The sequence below is a fragment of the Sinohyriopsis cumingii genome, chromosome 6 (assembly GCF_028554795.1).
Source record: "Sinohyriopsis cumingii isolate HCF-2022 chromosome 6, ASM2855479v2, whole genome shotgun sequence".
Lineage (NCBI taxonomy): Eukaryota > Metazoa > Mollusca > Bivalvia > Unionida > Unionidae > Sinohyriopsis > Sinohyriopsis cumingii.
In genome coordinates, this window is record NC_142966.1 from 130,131,064 (window position 1) to 130,148,225 (window position 17,162).

The following is a 17,162-nucleotide window of genomic DNA, read 5'->3' on the forward strand; positions in this document are numbered from 1 at the left end:
ACTTAATGATCTTGTTAAATTTTTGGTGGAAACTTCAAGTATCTTTTTTTCTTCCTATATATACTAAGACTCCTCTCCTTAAGTCATGAACGATAAGTAAAGGAAGACATATTGCACAGATTTATTTATACACGTACTCACAAATCATGATCTGAGAACACTTATTTTATCAATTATTACCTTGACACCTTGAATTATGGCCAGGTTAGGACTTGAAAGTACGCAATCCTATATACATGCATACAGCCTGTGGCCAGGTTAGGACTTGAAAGTCAGTGAATCCAACATACAAACAAAATATTACTATTAAAATAAAATTGAACATTTATTACCTATTTTTTAAACCTTGCTTTATATAGTAAATATTGAAATCATCATGTCTGCACTGTGACACTGGTTACAAGATGGAAATAAGGCAAGACTTTTACAGTAGATCTATTGAAATAAAGGGCCGATAGATGAAAGAAAATTTGGGCAGTTATTTAACTGAAGAATGTGGAACAAAAGTGCAAAATAAATGTGCTGATATATGTACTGTTTTGAGATTGCAGAAGATAAAACATTATGAACTGAATACAACCTCTCACTCTCAATTTGTTTGCCTTGCTCATGAACAAATACCTTGCAATCCCGACTTTACCTGAGCCAAATATGACCATCTCCTGGGCAACAGGCAAGCAGATTGGTAAAGCCCAGGTATATGCAAATTTATAAATTTCATGATCATATGCAATGCCAAACCGCACATACAAGATGTCTGTCTAAAAGCCATTTTACTATGCTACTAGGCATGTGTCATGAAGTTAAGATTTTCTGCCATGCAAATTGTTTTTAAAACACACATTCAACAAAATCAAATTTATGATACTCATTAATAATTTCAGTCTTCTGCACAACAAGGCTTACAAAAGACAGATACCATTCTACTCCCCATATCTTGTAACAAGGCTTGCAAACCATTCTATTCCCCATATCTTGTAACAAGACTTGCAAAACATTCTATTCCCCATATATTGTAATAAGGCTTGCAAACCATTCTATTCACCATACACTGTAACAAGGCTTGCAAAGCATTCTATTTATCATAGTTTGTAACAAAAAGGCTTTACAAACCATTTTATTCTTCACAGATTGTAACAACAATGCAGATAAACCATTATATTCTTCACAGATTGTAAAAAAATGTCAATGAACCACAATACCATAAATGAAGGATAAATTATCAAAATACAAGTATTGTAGCATGGTGCCATTATACATACAGAAAATTACATGTATTTGGAATCAGTGGAAAGATACGATATATTGTGGCCATCAGGCTGAGATGAAATAAATTCAAATGTCATATCAAATGAGTTTTTCTTCTTCAAACTGTTGAGAACAAAACATGACTGCAGTTTTGTATTTATTACACTTTCCAAATATATTTAGCTATATAACGTAAATCAGAAAACAAACTGAAATTTATAAAAGATTAGGTGTTTGGTACAGAAATATGGACCTAACATCAGTATCAAACACCTGTTCAACCATTAAGATCATATGGCTATGTAATAAAAATCAGGTTTTATATGTAATTATGTGTTATGACTCAATGGTCACAATCTAAGTAACAGAAAGAAGTAAAACAAACAACTTTTGTAAAATGTAACAAATAATTTAACTATCAAAGTTATAAAATGAAAATGTAAGAGAACTTACAGTACAGTAAAGCCTGTTATGAGACCGCCCCTTCTGCCAACAAAAAGCGGTCTCTCACAGCAGATTTGTACAAAAAGACCAGTTTCTAAGGTCTAGTTTCAGAACAATTTCAAGAAAAATAACCACAATCACTGCACATATATTCTATACTTTATTAATAGTTCTTGCTAAAATATTGTATGCATTCATCTAAAAACAAAATTATAGAGCAATAAAGATATACTTCTATCATTAAACATGAAATCACATTTACATTATGAAGATCACATATTTTAGCATATGAAATCGTTTCAGAATTACTCATTTTCCTTAATCATAAACTTAATTTGTTTTACCAACATTTAAACTGGGTTTTTTGTGAGTGGTCTGCTCTTTTTCACTTCTTTCAGTTTCAATAATTATTTTTTCAAGCCTTAAAATTTGTCTCTTTTTAGTTGAAGGTTTATCCATTGCTATTAAGGTCTTAAAATTATTAGTGCTCAATTGTAATATCAAACATAAAGACAAGGCTGTGTGAAAATATAAAAATCTAACAATTAATGAAACAAAAAGAAACAATTATCTCATGCAGAAATAGAACCATCTACAAAAGTCAACGGCTTCATTCAAAGATGACTCACTTAACATCATGTGTGTGTGTGTTTTACAACAAATATCACAAGTCTTGAACACTATCAATCGAATCCCGCAAACGATTCTTTCTTGCTTGTAGACAATGATCTTATTCACCTCTGGCAATACGGATTAACTCTACAGACAAACAATATACGCGACCGCTACGTCAACTTTGGCACTACAACCACAATTTTGACATGTACATTAGCCTGGTTTATGGACTGTAGCATCTATCACCAGTAGCAACAATCCTTTTTTTTTTAAATTTTCCTTTTATGTTTGTCTTTTATCAGAACAATCATTACAAATCAAGCAGCCAATGTAACAAATGATTACAAACAGGTCAGTGGTGTCTGTCTGTTCTCGCGATACGGTCGTTGATAGGTATGCTGGGTCCTACGAGAAGGCCAGGAAGCAGGCTAAGTGCGCGAATAATTAGTCTGGTTTCCTGCTTCGCTCACCCCTATAAGAATAGCGGAGAACAACGCAGGGAGCTTATGAAGCAGGGAACCAGACTAGGAAATAATCTACATATATTTTAGTCTGGTTTACGACAGAAACTATAAAACACTATAGGCATAGCTATAAAAAAATCAGACACTGACAGCCAGCCTATTTTAAACATTTTATTTTAAATTTAGAACAGTCCTTTTTATGGGGATTAAATAAAGGTCTGTGGAGTTTATCCTGGTTTTTGCGATGTGGTTGTTCACAGCAGTGCCGAAATGGATATTTTGCCAAGACATCGCTGTCACTGGACGCATTCAGCAGGTGGTCACTCACAACAGAGCATTTATATAATACAGTTGATCAGTGCATTATGACTGTGGTCAGAAATGACAGGTGGTCACTCACGACAGAGCATTTATATAATACAATTGATCAGTGCATTATGATTGTGGTCAGAAATGACAGGTGGTCGATCATAGCAATCTTTACTGCATTATGAATTGAATCCTAAGAAATTCTATTCAGGTCCAAACCAATCAAATGTTATGAATGAAGTCTGATCTAGAATGCACTTGTTTGCCAGCAGTCATGTTGTATCAAAATGTCCAGAACTCCTTTGATTAATTCACAATAGTCTCAGAGTAATGATTAGTCCAATGAGCACTTTTTAGTTCCAATGAATAATCTAAACAAACATTTCCTCTCAAATAATATCTAAACACAAAATAAAATGTCAACAGACTTGATGTGATGACAAGAACACAAGAAATAAGAATGAAAAAGAATTGTCCCGCACTAGCTATTAATATACATGTGTACGAGGTGAAAAATGCATTTTGCTACCACATCTATATGACATGCAAATCTCTCACATCTTAAAAAATCTACATGACCTAACCCATCCAATGGGAAATAACCTAATTCTAATAATAACCCATCTGAATGACCTGTCCAATGGAGAGAAAAAAACCAACCTCATAAAGTTTTTATTATTAATATTATTAATAATTGTAAATACCTACATAATTGCTTATTTAAAGATCCTATGAGATCTACACTCATAATATCAGAACCTATACCCATACACAAAATTTAGCTATTGACAGTTACTACCATTTTACAGTCACGAATAAAATTTTAAACAATAGTACCTATGAATAACAGAGGACATATGTCAGTAAACCCCTCTAAAGCTCCAAGTGATTTGCAGCAAAAGATTTACTAGTGAATTATTTCAACCCTTTCATCACAATGGACCAGTTTTCCGGTCATGGGGAAGTAAGTCCGTAAACAAAATGGACCGCTTTACCGGTCTGGGGCAGTGTTCTTCTCTAACGTTATAGTACCGAACTATAAAAAGTTTGGGGTACCTGTAATAACTTCCTACTTGTAATGTAGATATTATATTTGGATTATCGCATGAGTTTAGCTTGCATACAGCTAGAAATATCAAACAAAGTAGGCCCTTTTAACGCGTTTTCTGAATGGTGAAATTTGTATCCAAAATGGTGGAGTTCGAAGAAAGATCAAATGAGAGTGAAGTGTCAGATTTTGAATTATCGGAGGATTTTACCAATTTCGACCTCGTAAAGTTGGATGAAAATGAGAGAAGGTGTCTGGAGAGGCAATGGAATCCGCTTGTGGGTGACGGTGATGACGATGAAGAGGACTTTGAAGGTTTTGAACCAGAGGAAGTGTACGCTCCATGTGATTTTGTTGGACGAACTTGGAAAACCAAAGAGATTTGTTTCAGTTTTCTGAGAGAGTTGGACCCACCCGAATGTTAGATGTCTCCAGGAAAGCTTTGGAATATTTTCAAATATTCTATTCAGATGAAGTTTTTTGAAAAATTCTCCGAATTTGAATGTGATGATCAAATGTGCCAGAGGCAACACAGGTGTGTGGACAGATCTCACCTTGGATGAAATCAAGGCATTTTATGGAATTTTAATTTCTACCTATCAAATACCTGAAAGAGAGACTTGTGTTGCTACTGGAATTATTCATGAGTACATCTAGGGTCAACTGAACAAGTTTTGGGAACTTTCTAAGTTCGCTAAGAGGTAAATAGATAATTACTTGTATTTTACCTGTTGTGTTACCTGTTTGCATCTGTGTTTTAACAGTTGTAACAGATATGCAGATCAATTAGTCATAAAATTTGATTTTTAACCTTGATTTTGACACCTAATCCAGCCAGACATCTTTAAAATTGGCAAAGTTATGTTATTTAAAAATCCACAAGTCATTTTGCTTTACAACTCCAAAGTTACTTAGTGTTGAGGACTCTATGCCTACACAGTTACTTCGTGATGAAAGGGTTAAGCCATTTATTATAGAGAGAAAATGTTAGATATAATAGTGAGAAATTTTCTGGTAAATTTGCCTTGTGTCAATAATAAAAATAAATACCAACCAGGAAGAACCTCTCTGTAGTACTTGGCCCCAATTCCACTAAAGGCACATGACTCAGATGATGAAATCCAACCAATGACCTCCTCATCATTTGAAGTATTTCCTGGTAGCAGAAACAGAAAATTATTGAAGCCTTCTGACTTGATTTGTCAACAAGAAGGCATGTAAAGGCAATCTGTGACAGGTTATCAATTATTTCAGGCAAGTATGAGTTAATGTGACTTGATTACCATGAAATGTGTCTATATTACACTGACACCCTTGCCAATATGGTATATCACAGTAATTGATTCATTAGTTTATGGTAAAAAGGCAAACTTCTAGGTCCAATGTATATTAATGTACTCTTAATAGCTCAAACATTGAAAAGAGGTGGACCATTATTGTGAAGTAAACAAGAAAACAGGAAACCACATTCCGTACAAAAGTGATCATACACCCCTGCAATGAAGTCCTGTATTGTCACTAGTTCTATTTGAACCATTTGCTGTCACCAGCTCCGTTTAAACCAGTCATCATCACTATATTTTTTTTACCAATCGTTGTCACTAGTCTTGTCTGGGCCATTCAACGACACTACTATCTCTGTATGGATCATTGTCAGCTAGTACTATCTTCTGGACCATTAGTTGTCACCATTTTTTTAATTTTATTATTCATTTACTGAAACTTGCTGTTTGGGACATTCATTGTCATTAGTTCTATTTGAACCATTAACTGTCACTAGTTTTTCTGGGCCCATTCATGGTCAGTAGTTCTGTCTACATCTTCTGTTTTCAACCACATTGAAGACCACTGTATCACATGTCACATTTCTACACATAAAATAATTTTCCCATATAAAATTACACCTTAATTCCTCATGATGACACATATGATATAATGACATCAAATAATTGCCATAATATCTGAGGCATAAACTGCACTTGAGAGTCATTTTGCTAATGAAATACTGCAGCTGAATGAAACAAAATCAGCATTTTATGTCATGTGATTCACAGAATCATACATTAATCCATCATTTGAAATGAAACTGATGAAACATATAGAATAATTTCAATCTTAAATGCTGAGGTTCAAATCCTACCACTGGATCAGCCCACATTTTTTATTGCTGAGGTTCAAATCCTACAACTGGATCAGCCCAGATCTTTTACTGCTGATCCTGTGGTTCAAATCCTACCACTGGATCAGCCCAAATTTTTTATGGTTGAAGTTTTAATCCTACAATCAGAAAAGCCCACATCTTTTACTGCCGAGGTTACAATCTTAACACAGGATCAGCCCAGATCTTTTACGGCTGAGGTTCAAATCTTACCATTGGAAAAGCCTACATCTTTTACTGTGAGGTTCAAATCTTACCATTGGAAAACCCACAACTTTTACTGCTGAGCTTCAAATCTTACCACTGGAAAAGCCAACACATCTTTTACTGTGAGGTTCAAATCTTACCATTGGAAAAGCCCACATCTTTTACTGTGAGGAGCCTTAGATCTGCTAATAAGATGTGTCCTTAAACAATGTATTTTACTCCAACTACCATGGCACTAAATAACCTAACTGTGTTTATGTGCCATAAAGGTCAAAAACAGACCAACGTATGTAACATCAATCTATCAATGTAAACATCTGTTACAATTCTATCCACTGATGCCAACCTCCAGGCTGTCTATTGCACTCAATTAATTAATTGGTCATAAAAACAGGATTTAAAAAAAAATACATTTTTTAAATCTAGTCAAGTCTTTTAAATAAATACATTTTTTACATCTAGCAAAGTCTGCTAAATTGTTTGATTATCAACATTAAATCATATCTTCAAACAATAAAAGAAACTTACCTGATGATTTGACAATTTTGCCAATGCATAGAGGCCGGTTTCCAAAAGGGTCTCGAACAGCATAAATTCTGTCTCCATGCATGATCAAGAGGGCATAGGATAACAAGGTCTGCTGCATAGCTTTCTTGATCCTAAAAATAAAAAAAAAACAGCAAATCATTGATGAATTGGCTGAAAAATGAAGAAAAGCCAAAAAATAATAACTGAAAAATGATAAAACCAGTTATGAACAAAGAAACTGAAAAATGAAAAAAAAAAACTAGCTGATTATAAATGAAGCTGAGAAATGACCAAAATCCCCCAGCCAATTATGAAAGCTGAGAAATGACCAAAATCCCCCAGCCAATTATGAAAGCTGAGAAATGACCAAAAATCCCCCAGCCCATTATGAAAGCTGAAAAATTAGAAAATAACAGCCAATCACATAGATTAAGATGAAAAAAAGATAAAAACCAGCCAATCATAGAAAAAAAAAAAAAAAAAAAACCGATGAAAAATGACAAAATGCAGCCAATTATAAATGAATAAACTGAAAATGACAAAAACCAATGAATTCTAAATGAAACTGAAGGAAAAAAAAAGACACAAAAAATCACATAGCTCAAAAATGGCATAAACCGGCAAATTATAAATGAAGACATTGAAAAATGCAAACTACAAATGAAAATGAACAAAGACATCCCCAGCCAATTATTAAGGAAGCTGAAAAATAACAAAATAACAGCCAATTATAAAGGAATAAACTGAAAAGTGACAATCACATCAATAACAAAAACCAGTCGATCACACAGATGAAGTAGCTGAAAAATGACAAAAAATCAGCCACCATATAGAGGAAAATTAAAAGTAAAAAAATGATAAAAAGCACAATCACACATGAAGTAGCTGAGTCATATTATAATAAATATTTACTCTTATATAATAACTGAGTTATTTAGTTATTAGCAATGGTTGCACTGCAAAGGGCAAACCAATATGCTCAGCAACACCTTCTACTGAGGATCTTGGGCCACAAATTCTCCAAATGACAAGGTGCAAGGATAGAAATAAAACTTATTCAACATTTTGTTAACAGAAAGCTGCATGCTAATTTCAACAGTATTGACAATGGTTTCTTTTTGAGAGTAATTCTGCACAACCGAAGATTCCATGTTTAGCTTATCATTTAAAAGACTTGTGAGGCCTGGCTCCATGAAAGGCATATGATCCAGACAATGTGATCCAACTTTTTACCCTTTACAAAATCTCTTCAATATAAAGCTGTATGACAAATTTGAATGAAATCAAACAAACCTAGATGAAGCAATGCTGCCAACATTAAGAGGATGGGCAATCAGGTCATAACTCTCGTAAATGAGCTAATGGAAATCAAATTCATTCAAGGTATAATCAACATAAAGGCGCATTTTCAAATCTAATATAAAACCCAATGAATCTTTGTTAAGTTGTAGAAATGAACCCTGTACCTCAAGCTCATTAAGGTAGCAGCACATGTATGGTTTTGTCATGATTTCTGATTCAAGTGCATGACTAAAATCCCTAGAGTTGTGCCACTTCTTTCATTAGCCATGTAACATATCCTGAAAACAATCTGCGATCACAGTTTGTAATTTGTATGTCCGTAATAATTATGGGAAGGTCGGATAGGGGCTTTACACATAGTTCTCTTGTGCCCCTTCTTCTGGCTGTCTCCTCAGAACCAAGGTTGTGCTTAAATCTATTCACTTGTGCCAAGGATAAGTAAAATCAAACTCTTCTTACTCAGCAAAAATACAGACTTACCCAGCAAAAGACAAACTTGCATAGCCCCCAAAAATTTCTTCATATACAACAATTTTTCAAATCAGTTTGAGGCACCAAGTTTCAATCTAAGATGTTGAATGTGTAACTGATTGGATATATAAAAAAAACTGACTATTTGTGTAATTCTCCATGTATCCCCTAGGGGTGTAAAATTGAGGGTAAAAAAAAACCCTTGGTGTCAGAACTGGGGGTCAAATAAAAAATGTGGGGGTCAAAAATGTAATTATAAATTTTCCTATGACTCAATACTTTTTCAGCTTGAAATAGGATACTGCAACTTGCACAACATACCCTCTCTCTCTCTCTCTCTAAACATACAAATAAACCGACATGCACAATTAACAAACAAATGCATTGTCCCTTCACAGAATAATTTTATTAGTTCATTTTTCTTTTAAAGTCATTCTTTTAAAAGTCTCCTTATAATCAATATGAAGCAATATCATAGCCCAACAATTTACATACAAGCCAATACAAAAAGCCAAATAAATCTTTTTAACCAAATGGCAGTTAATTTGCTGCCTTTCATAAAATGTGTACTATAATCGATTTCATTGTACTTCATCCCAGAACACATTTATCCAGATATCAAAGAGGATAATGATTCATCTTCTTTCAAATAAGTTAAACTTGTACATTAAGATCTTTCTTTTATTGCAGCGAAGTTAAAAACCAACAAAATCTGCAATGACCCGCTGACTTTGTAATCCAAATAACACATTTGTCTCTGCAAGTTTACTGATTTCTTTATTGTGAAAGAATGTCTTGGGTTATAATGTGTTCTCCAGATATCTTGTGGCGAATGAGGGCAGACTGTTTAAAATTCTAAAACCCTGTCATGAAAGGATTATTCACTTTTGCAGTCACACCAGTAATCCTAATGGATGTGCCGTATTCCAGTCAAGGGAATTATTTTCTCCATTTTTCATTAATGACAGATCCATACTCTTTTGTGTTCCGCTTCTTTCACTTTCTTTGCTAATGATTTTTAGTGCACGAGTTAATCTAGAGATCCCTTTCTTGTGCAACAAGCATTGAGGTTAAACATCTAGATGACAGCTTGCTAAGCTCGATGGAAATCGCATGAGAGCTCACTAGATTAGGGGAAGCTACTTCATCATAACATTGCCTATGCTAGTCTGGTTCATTGTTTCGTATGTTCCCTGCGGTGCACTCTGCTATACGAATAGAGGAGCGCAAGGCAGGAAGCAAACAAAGCAGGGAACCAGTCGATGCCTATGCTCGACGGATATATGATGCCATCCATTGTCCAGTGCATTGGGTATTAAATAAATCCTGATCACATTATGAAAATCCTTTGTGTAAAAAAGAAGGTACGGCAACAAAATGTGTGCGTCAATTTTCTCCAGCGTGCGTCCCTGACAAATCCTTTGTGTAAAAAAACGTACGGCAACAAAATGTGTGCGTCAATTTTCTCCAGCATGCATCCCTGACGCACAAATGTGCGTAAAGGGAAACACTGCATTCTATATTATTATTGTTCAATTGGATATTGTTGTTTATCAGTCAACTTACTGGACATACCGTATTTGATTTTATTGGTGTTCTTGAAAAAAAAATCCACCAAGGCTTTAGTAACAAGCGTAAGTACAAAATCATAATATTTTATCACAGCTTTAATTGAATTATCATTCAGCTTATCCTTTCCTTCATTATTTACTGATTCAAATTTGAAGTCTTCATCATCAACATTACCTGACGATGACTGATGACATTACTTCAGGATCTTTACATTTCAATTACAACCATTGGATTTGAAAAAAATGCATGTTTTCAGTCAACTTAAACATTGCTGAACTAATGAAATCATCATGTGTCAGGATGTATGAACTGAAATCAGTATCAAGCAACACACATAAATATTCATAGTGTCAGGATGTGTGGAACTGAAATCAGTATCAAGCAACACACATAAATATTCATAGTGTCAGGATGTGTGGAACTGAATCAGTATCATGCAACACACATAAATATTCATAGCATCAGGATGTGTGGAACTGAAATCAGTATCAAGCAACACACATAAATATTCATAGCGTCAGGATGTGTGGATCTGAAATCAGTATCAAGCAACACACATAAATATTCATAGTGTCAGGATGTGTGTAACTGAAATCAGTATCAAGCAACACATAAATATTAAGTGTCAGTTTGTGTGTAACTGAAATCAGTATCAAGCAACTCACAGAAATATTCATAGTGTCAGGATGTGTGGAACAGAAATCAGTATCAAGCAACTCACAGAAACATTCAGTGTCAGGTTGTGTGTAACTGAAATCAGTATCAGGCAACTCACAGAAACATTCAGTGTCAGGTTGTGTGGAACTGAAATCAGTATCAAGCAACTCACAGAAATATTCATAGTGTCAGGATGTGTGGAACTAAAATCAGTATCAAGCAACTCACAGCAATATTCATAGTGTCAGGATGTGTGGAACTGAAATCAGTATCAAGCAACTCACAGAAATATTCATAGTGTCAGGATGTGTGGAACAGTATCAAGCAACTCACAGCAATATTCATAGTGTCAGGATGTATGGAACTGAAATCAGTATCAAGCAATTCACAGAAATATTCATTGTCAGGTTGTGTGGAACAGTATCAAGCAACACACAAATATTCATAGTGTCAGGTTGTGTGGAAATGAAATCAGTATCAAGCAACTCTAATATACAAGGACACAAATGTATATTCTGTAGTTTTTAAATATTATAAATAATAATAAGTTCTCAATCAATTGGTTCAAGTTTGTCCCTGATCAGAGAACTTCCTCCTCAGGACCTCACACTGACTCTATTACAGTTAACATGATTGAAATTGGTTTTCTTCCGAAATAAAAGATTAATTTATTTGAATATTCATTTAGTTTACCTGATACTTGATGTAAAATGTAAATACATTTATAATCATTTTTTTCAGTGTTGTTGATATGATACCAAGTGAACTTGTTGCTAAGCTTTGTTGTTATAGGGTTTAATGCCATTTTTCAGCACAAGATAGGCAATAAATGGCGGCAAGTATTAATGGTGGAGGAAGAACCCGGGAAAACCCCAGAAAGAACCACCAACACATGAAAAGCTACCAGCAAGCTTTCTCACATATCCACATTGGCCAAGCCCAAGACTCAAACCCACCCAGAGAGAGGTGAGATGGTAGTGATCCGTGACGGAGAGCTCTTTAGACCACTAGGAGCCCCCTTATTGCTAAGTTGCTGACAGTAAAAAGTAACCATCTGATTCTTATCATGAGAATAATGATACTGACAGTGGGAGATGCAGCCAAATACTCCAAAGGCAAAAAGAACTTGCCCTGCTAGGCATGCTCATAGTTAAGTAGGCATGTTCTGTCTGATGTTCAACTTGTCTTGGGCATCCAGGAAATGGATTTTTCCTCTGCAGCTCCAGATCTACAGACGAAAAGCTCAGCTACATATTGGTACAATTTTTTTGCATATAATTATAAGAGACAAAAATAACAGTCAACGATTGCTGTATGAATATCAGGGAAGAAAACAACAAGTCCCCCCCCCCATGTGATCGTGTCTCCCCCATATGACGTTTCCCATCATGTTTGGTTCAGTATATGAAACAATTTTGGACTCTTTTTTTTTTTTTTTAAAGAGAAATGTGAAAACTACAAGAAGTCAAGTTCCAGTTAGGCTTTTCCCTTGGGAGGTAAATGTATAAATAGTCTAATGTTGGCGCATACAGAAAGTCAATGTTCTCATGAGAACAATATTCAGAAATAATCAAGCAAATGCCCGACCAATGACTTGTGAAGTACAGACCACCTAATACCAAATTACACAACACTAATGTGCCTGTAATAACTACATGAAAATTTATAGTCACACATTCGACATCTAGAAAATTGTTCGATGGTGATATGATAATTGGGTCCCTTGTGTACATGTACCTGCAGCAGATGCATGCAGGTTGTGTTGAGAGAAAAAAAGTGGGAAGTCATTCATCTTCCACAACTTCCCTATTGTAAATGTCGTTGAACAGAATCATTACAAGACATTTGAAGACAGTTTCTTTTAACCAGAGTTTCTTTTAACCAGAATAGTTCATACCTGCCAACCCAGTTTGCCCCATTCGGTTCCCCACAGTCCGGCATATGAGTTAAAAGCTGTGTGATTAGCTCACTGTCTGTTCCTGTGGAAAGGCCAACACCATGTCTCAGTAGCTGGAAAAGAGAAATTAAAATGTATAATCTTTGTAATGCATTAATCCAAATACATACCTAACATGTCCCTTCCACTAAGGTGCAAAGTTTACATCAACATGCACGTTGCTGTCAGTGATGCCGGAGCTATCCATTCTAATTAAATTAAAATTTCCAGATTTAACAGCTGTCAGATGTTTAGTAAGCTGAGCAGGTAAAAGGTTGAGTTTATAATCATTTTAATTAAATGACATGAGTGTGTTAATTGTACACCATGTACACATTTAGAAATTTTTTGTGAGAAGTCTGTTGTAGGATTTTTTTCGCATCTAGTACTGTAACACAAGAAAGCATGGGTTCTCATTCAGTTTTTTTTAATGAGAATGCATGGATTCCCATTCAGTTTTTTAACATGAAAATGTATGGGTTTCCATCTTGTTTTTAAACATGAAACTGCATGGGTTCCCATCTAGTTTTTTAACAGGAAAATTAATGAGTTCTGATCTAGTTTTTAACATGAAAAAATGCATAAATTCCAATTTATATATGACATAAGAATGCATGGGTTCCCATCTAGTTTTTTAACACGAGAATGCATGGGTTCCCATCTAGTTTTTTAACACAAGAATTAGGACATAACCGGATTCCACTGGATAGTATGAACTTCCGATTAATCGGAGTCGGACAAGGCAGGAACGACCGATTCGGATAATAAAAATAATAAAGTTGAATTTCTATAGCACCGTGTCTAACACTGCGTGTCATTCGATAGTGCGTTAATAAAGTTAAATAAGAAGTCAGAAAAGTCCAATATGGTCAACACAACGGGGTGAAACGATAATACTTGAGTTAGACCGAAAGATTTAAATTTATTAAAATATATAATACAGTCCTACCCGTTTATGTCAACATCCTCAATAATGAAGGCATAATATTGAATACATTGACACATGCTAATGAGGTATTAAAAGAAAATGATTCTTACAATCGTAAATATAAATAAAGTTAATAAGGAAACTTTCACAGCACAATAAACTTGTTTCAATCACCGATCACTTTGGAAAATGCAAGAATCGATCAGATTTCATTGCTTTTATTTAAGTCGCCGCAAGAGGCCAACTTTATAGGACCAAACAAAAGCCTGTTTTATTTTTATTTGACCGCGACATTAAAGCATGGCGGCAAGATCAACTAATTGTTGAATAAAGTACAGGATGGAACTGGCCGCTTGCCGACATAAATGATTAAGGCGGGAAAATTAAAGCCTGGCGGCAAGATCAACTAATTGTTGAACAAAGAATGGGTCGGCACTGTGGCTTTGAACTTCATTGCATTTTGCTATAGTCCTGCCATATCCTTCCCCTTGTGACATCGGTGTGATATGCAAAACGTGTGTAACACGGTTTAAAAAGTTAATTTGAAAAACCTTTTAATTTAGCATTCCCGATTAATTGAATCATATCCGGAATCGGAAAAATTTCATGCCCAAAATCCGGAATCGGAAATCAGTAGAAAAATGCTAATTGGTTATGCCCTAACAAGAATGCATGGTTTACCATTTGGTTTTTTAAACTTCACAAACTGAATAAATACTTTAGGCATATCAAGACAGGCCTCATAGTATAGTTTGAAATAATTTTAATTTTGTAATTAATATTGTCAGTAGATCTTGTAATGGGCTAGCACTGGCCAGTATTTTCCTGGCCACTCAATAAAACACATTAACCTCCTGGTCATAAAGGCAAACTAAAGTCCAAACAGTCTCTGTGATTTCCTGATGAAGTGGGCAACCCTAGCTCTAAAGACGGGTCTAGGAATGGAATTTCATTTCATTTGCCAACAGTCTAGAACGTCTCATAACTTGGCATCACAGTGGCAGCATATGTTTAACAAAAATGCTTGCTGTAAACCTTTTAGCAGGATGTCATTGACATTTCCCCAAACCAGATATTCCGGAAGAGGTATTAAAGAAATGTGGTATGCCACTCGAATATTATGTTCTGATATAAAACAGATCTGAGTGACAGAACAGTACTTAAAAGTTCAATTTTAACTCTGAAAAGACAGAGGAACACACTAGAGGACACAGGCAACAAATTCTTTGGAAAAAGGAGAGGAAGAATAGAAAGTCCTTTCCAAAACATCCAACTCACTGGTTCCAAATATGAGAAATTTTCCCATCCGGAGGAAGCTGATAGAATAAAACTGTCCTCCCATAATCAATCTTCCCCTAGTTACTGGAACAACTGTTCGCATAGCAGTACATTTTCCCTCTGCTGATACTATTTCAGTGACACTGTTTTGTTAACAAGGAGTAAAACAATGCAAAATTCTGTCCTCCAAATCTGGAAAATTTGTTGCAGGCATACACACTAAAAAGCTAAGGGAGGTATTTTCAGTTCTACAATCAATAACTCCTTTGCAAAGAAGAAACTGCCTATAGTTTGACAATCACTTTACTTTTGGGCAAGCTGGATGTTTTGCATCTTCAAAAATAAAAAGTTTAAGTTCTGAATCTGTGATAAATTAGATGAGAAAAACCATAACATTTTAATGCTTGATTACTAAAGTATGCCTGGGTATGTGTAAATGTCATTTTTAGCATTCAATATCTATACAACCATGCCTCTTAGAAGCATGCCTTGGTATGTGTAAATATCACTTTTAGCATTTCAATATCTATACAACCATGCCTTTTAGAAGCATGCCCTGGCATGTATAAATGTCACTTTTAGCATTTCAATATCTATACAACCAACATTGTCAAAAAATATTTGAACTATCCAAAACTGAAAAGCTTGTTACGGTCATACACACTGAAGCTAAGGGAGATAATTTTAAGTGCCACAATCAGTAACGCCTTTGCAACTATGAAACAGCCTATAGCCTGACAATCAAATATTTTTGGGAAAGCTGGATGTTTTGAGTATTCAAAAAGAAAGCAGCTTTGTTTTTTTAATCTGTGATAAATTACATGTGAATAGGGCACTTTCTTGGCATTTTGATATCTATACAACCAGGCAGATGAAATCATGTCTGGGTATGTGTCAATGTCACTTTCTTAGCATTAAAGAATGACTGGATGTGTCAATATCACTTAGAATTTAATGGATATATGTCTGTGTCAATGTCACTTTCTTAGCATTTAAAGCACACCTGTCTACATGTCAATCTCACTTGAAATTTAAAGTATGTCTGTGTCAGTGTCATTTTCTTAGCATTTAAAGCATGTCTGGTTATTTGTCAATATCATTTAGAATTTAAAGTATGTCTGTCTGTGTCAGTGTCACTTTCTTATCATTTAAAGTACATCTGGATATGTGTCAATGTCATTTTCTTAGCATTTGAAGTATATTTGGGTATGTGTGACTGTCACTTTAGCATTTCAATATCTATAAAACCATCTTGCCAAAGCTGCATAAAACAATGTAACTTACTGTACATACTCACGCATAAGCCGAATAATTTAGGAAAAAATAAAGGCCTAGAAGAAGGGGGAACGGCTTATCCGAGGGCCAATGTGTAAACTTGATAGTTTTTAGGTCTTTTTGTTGACTACTGTAATGGCTGTAAATCTTGGGACATGAAACAATAATTTTTTCAGTGTCCTAAGACATAGGCATGTAAAAAAAAAAAAAAAAATTTCGGTGACCTGACAATTATTAAACTGTTATAAAGTACTATAAATGATTTTGTTATTATTTTGCATGTGCATATTTTCTGATTTCGCCAACACAAAGTTAAATAAAGGTAAATACAGACTTCACAATTCGCGGGCCGGTTGAGTTTACCAGGTTTATTTTTTATTATTGTAGATAAATCATTAATTTACGTGAATATTCAAACTTAACATTTCATTTAATGAAGAAGAAAATTCTTTATACTAAAATAATTATTTCATCACAACAATAATTCACAGGTGATACAACAGAACACGTAGGACTTTTCTTGTTTAGAAGAAATGAAAATTGAAGACATAATGTAATAATCAGGAGTTCTCTGCAAAAATCAGAAGATATTATGAAATCGGGATGTAGGCATGGAGCGACCCCAAAAATCAGGAGTTTTTTTTCCCTCCCAGCATGAAAGTTGACAGGTCTGCTGTAATATCACTTACATCAAAGCAAACTACAACTCAGCTTTTACGGTA

General features: G+C 34.7%; 1 protein-coding gene across 2 annotated transcripts in view; it reads right to left on the bottom strand.

The window, feature by feature from the left end:
* The window catches only part of LOC149797961 (amidophosphoribosyltransferase-like), a 64,330-nt gene that overhangs the window by 28,555 nt on the left and 18,613 nt on the right, over nt 1-17,162 (bottom strand). For both annotated transcript variants that reach the window (XM_089963043.1, XM_089963044.1), the window contains exons 5-7: nt 12,921-13,033; nt 7,022-7,152; nt 5,183-5,284 (exon numbers count right to left, since the gene is read on the bottom strand). In XM_089963043.1, the coding sequence (XP_089819169.1) occupies nt 5,183-5,284; nt 7,022-7,152; nt 12,921-13,033 (346 nt within the window). The remainder of the gene's footprint in view (nt 1-5,182; nt 5,285-7,021; nt 7,153-12,920; nt 13,034-17,162) is intronic.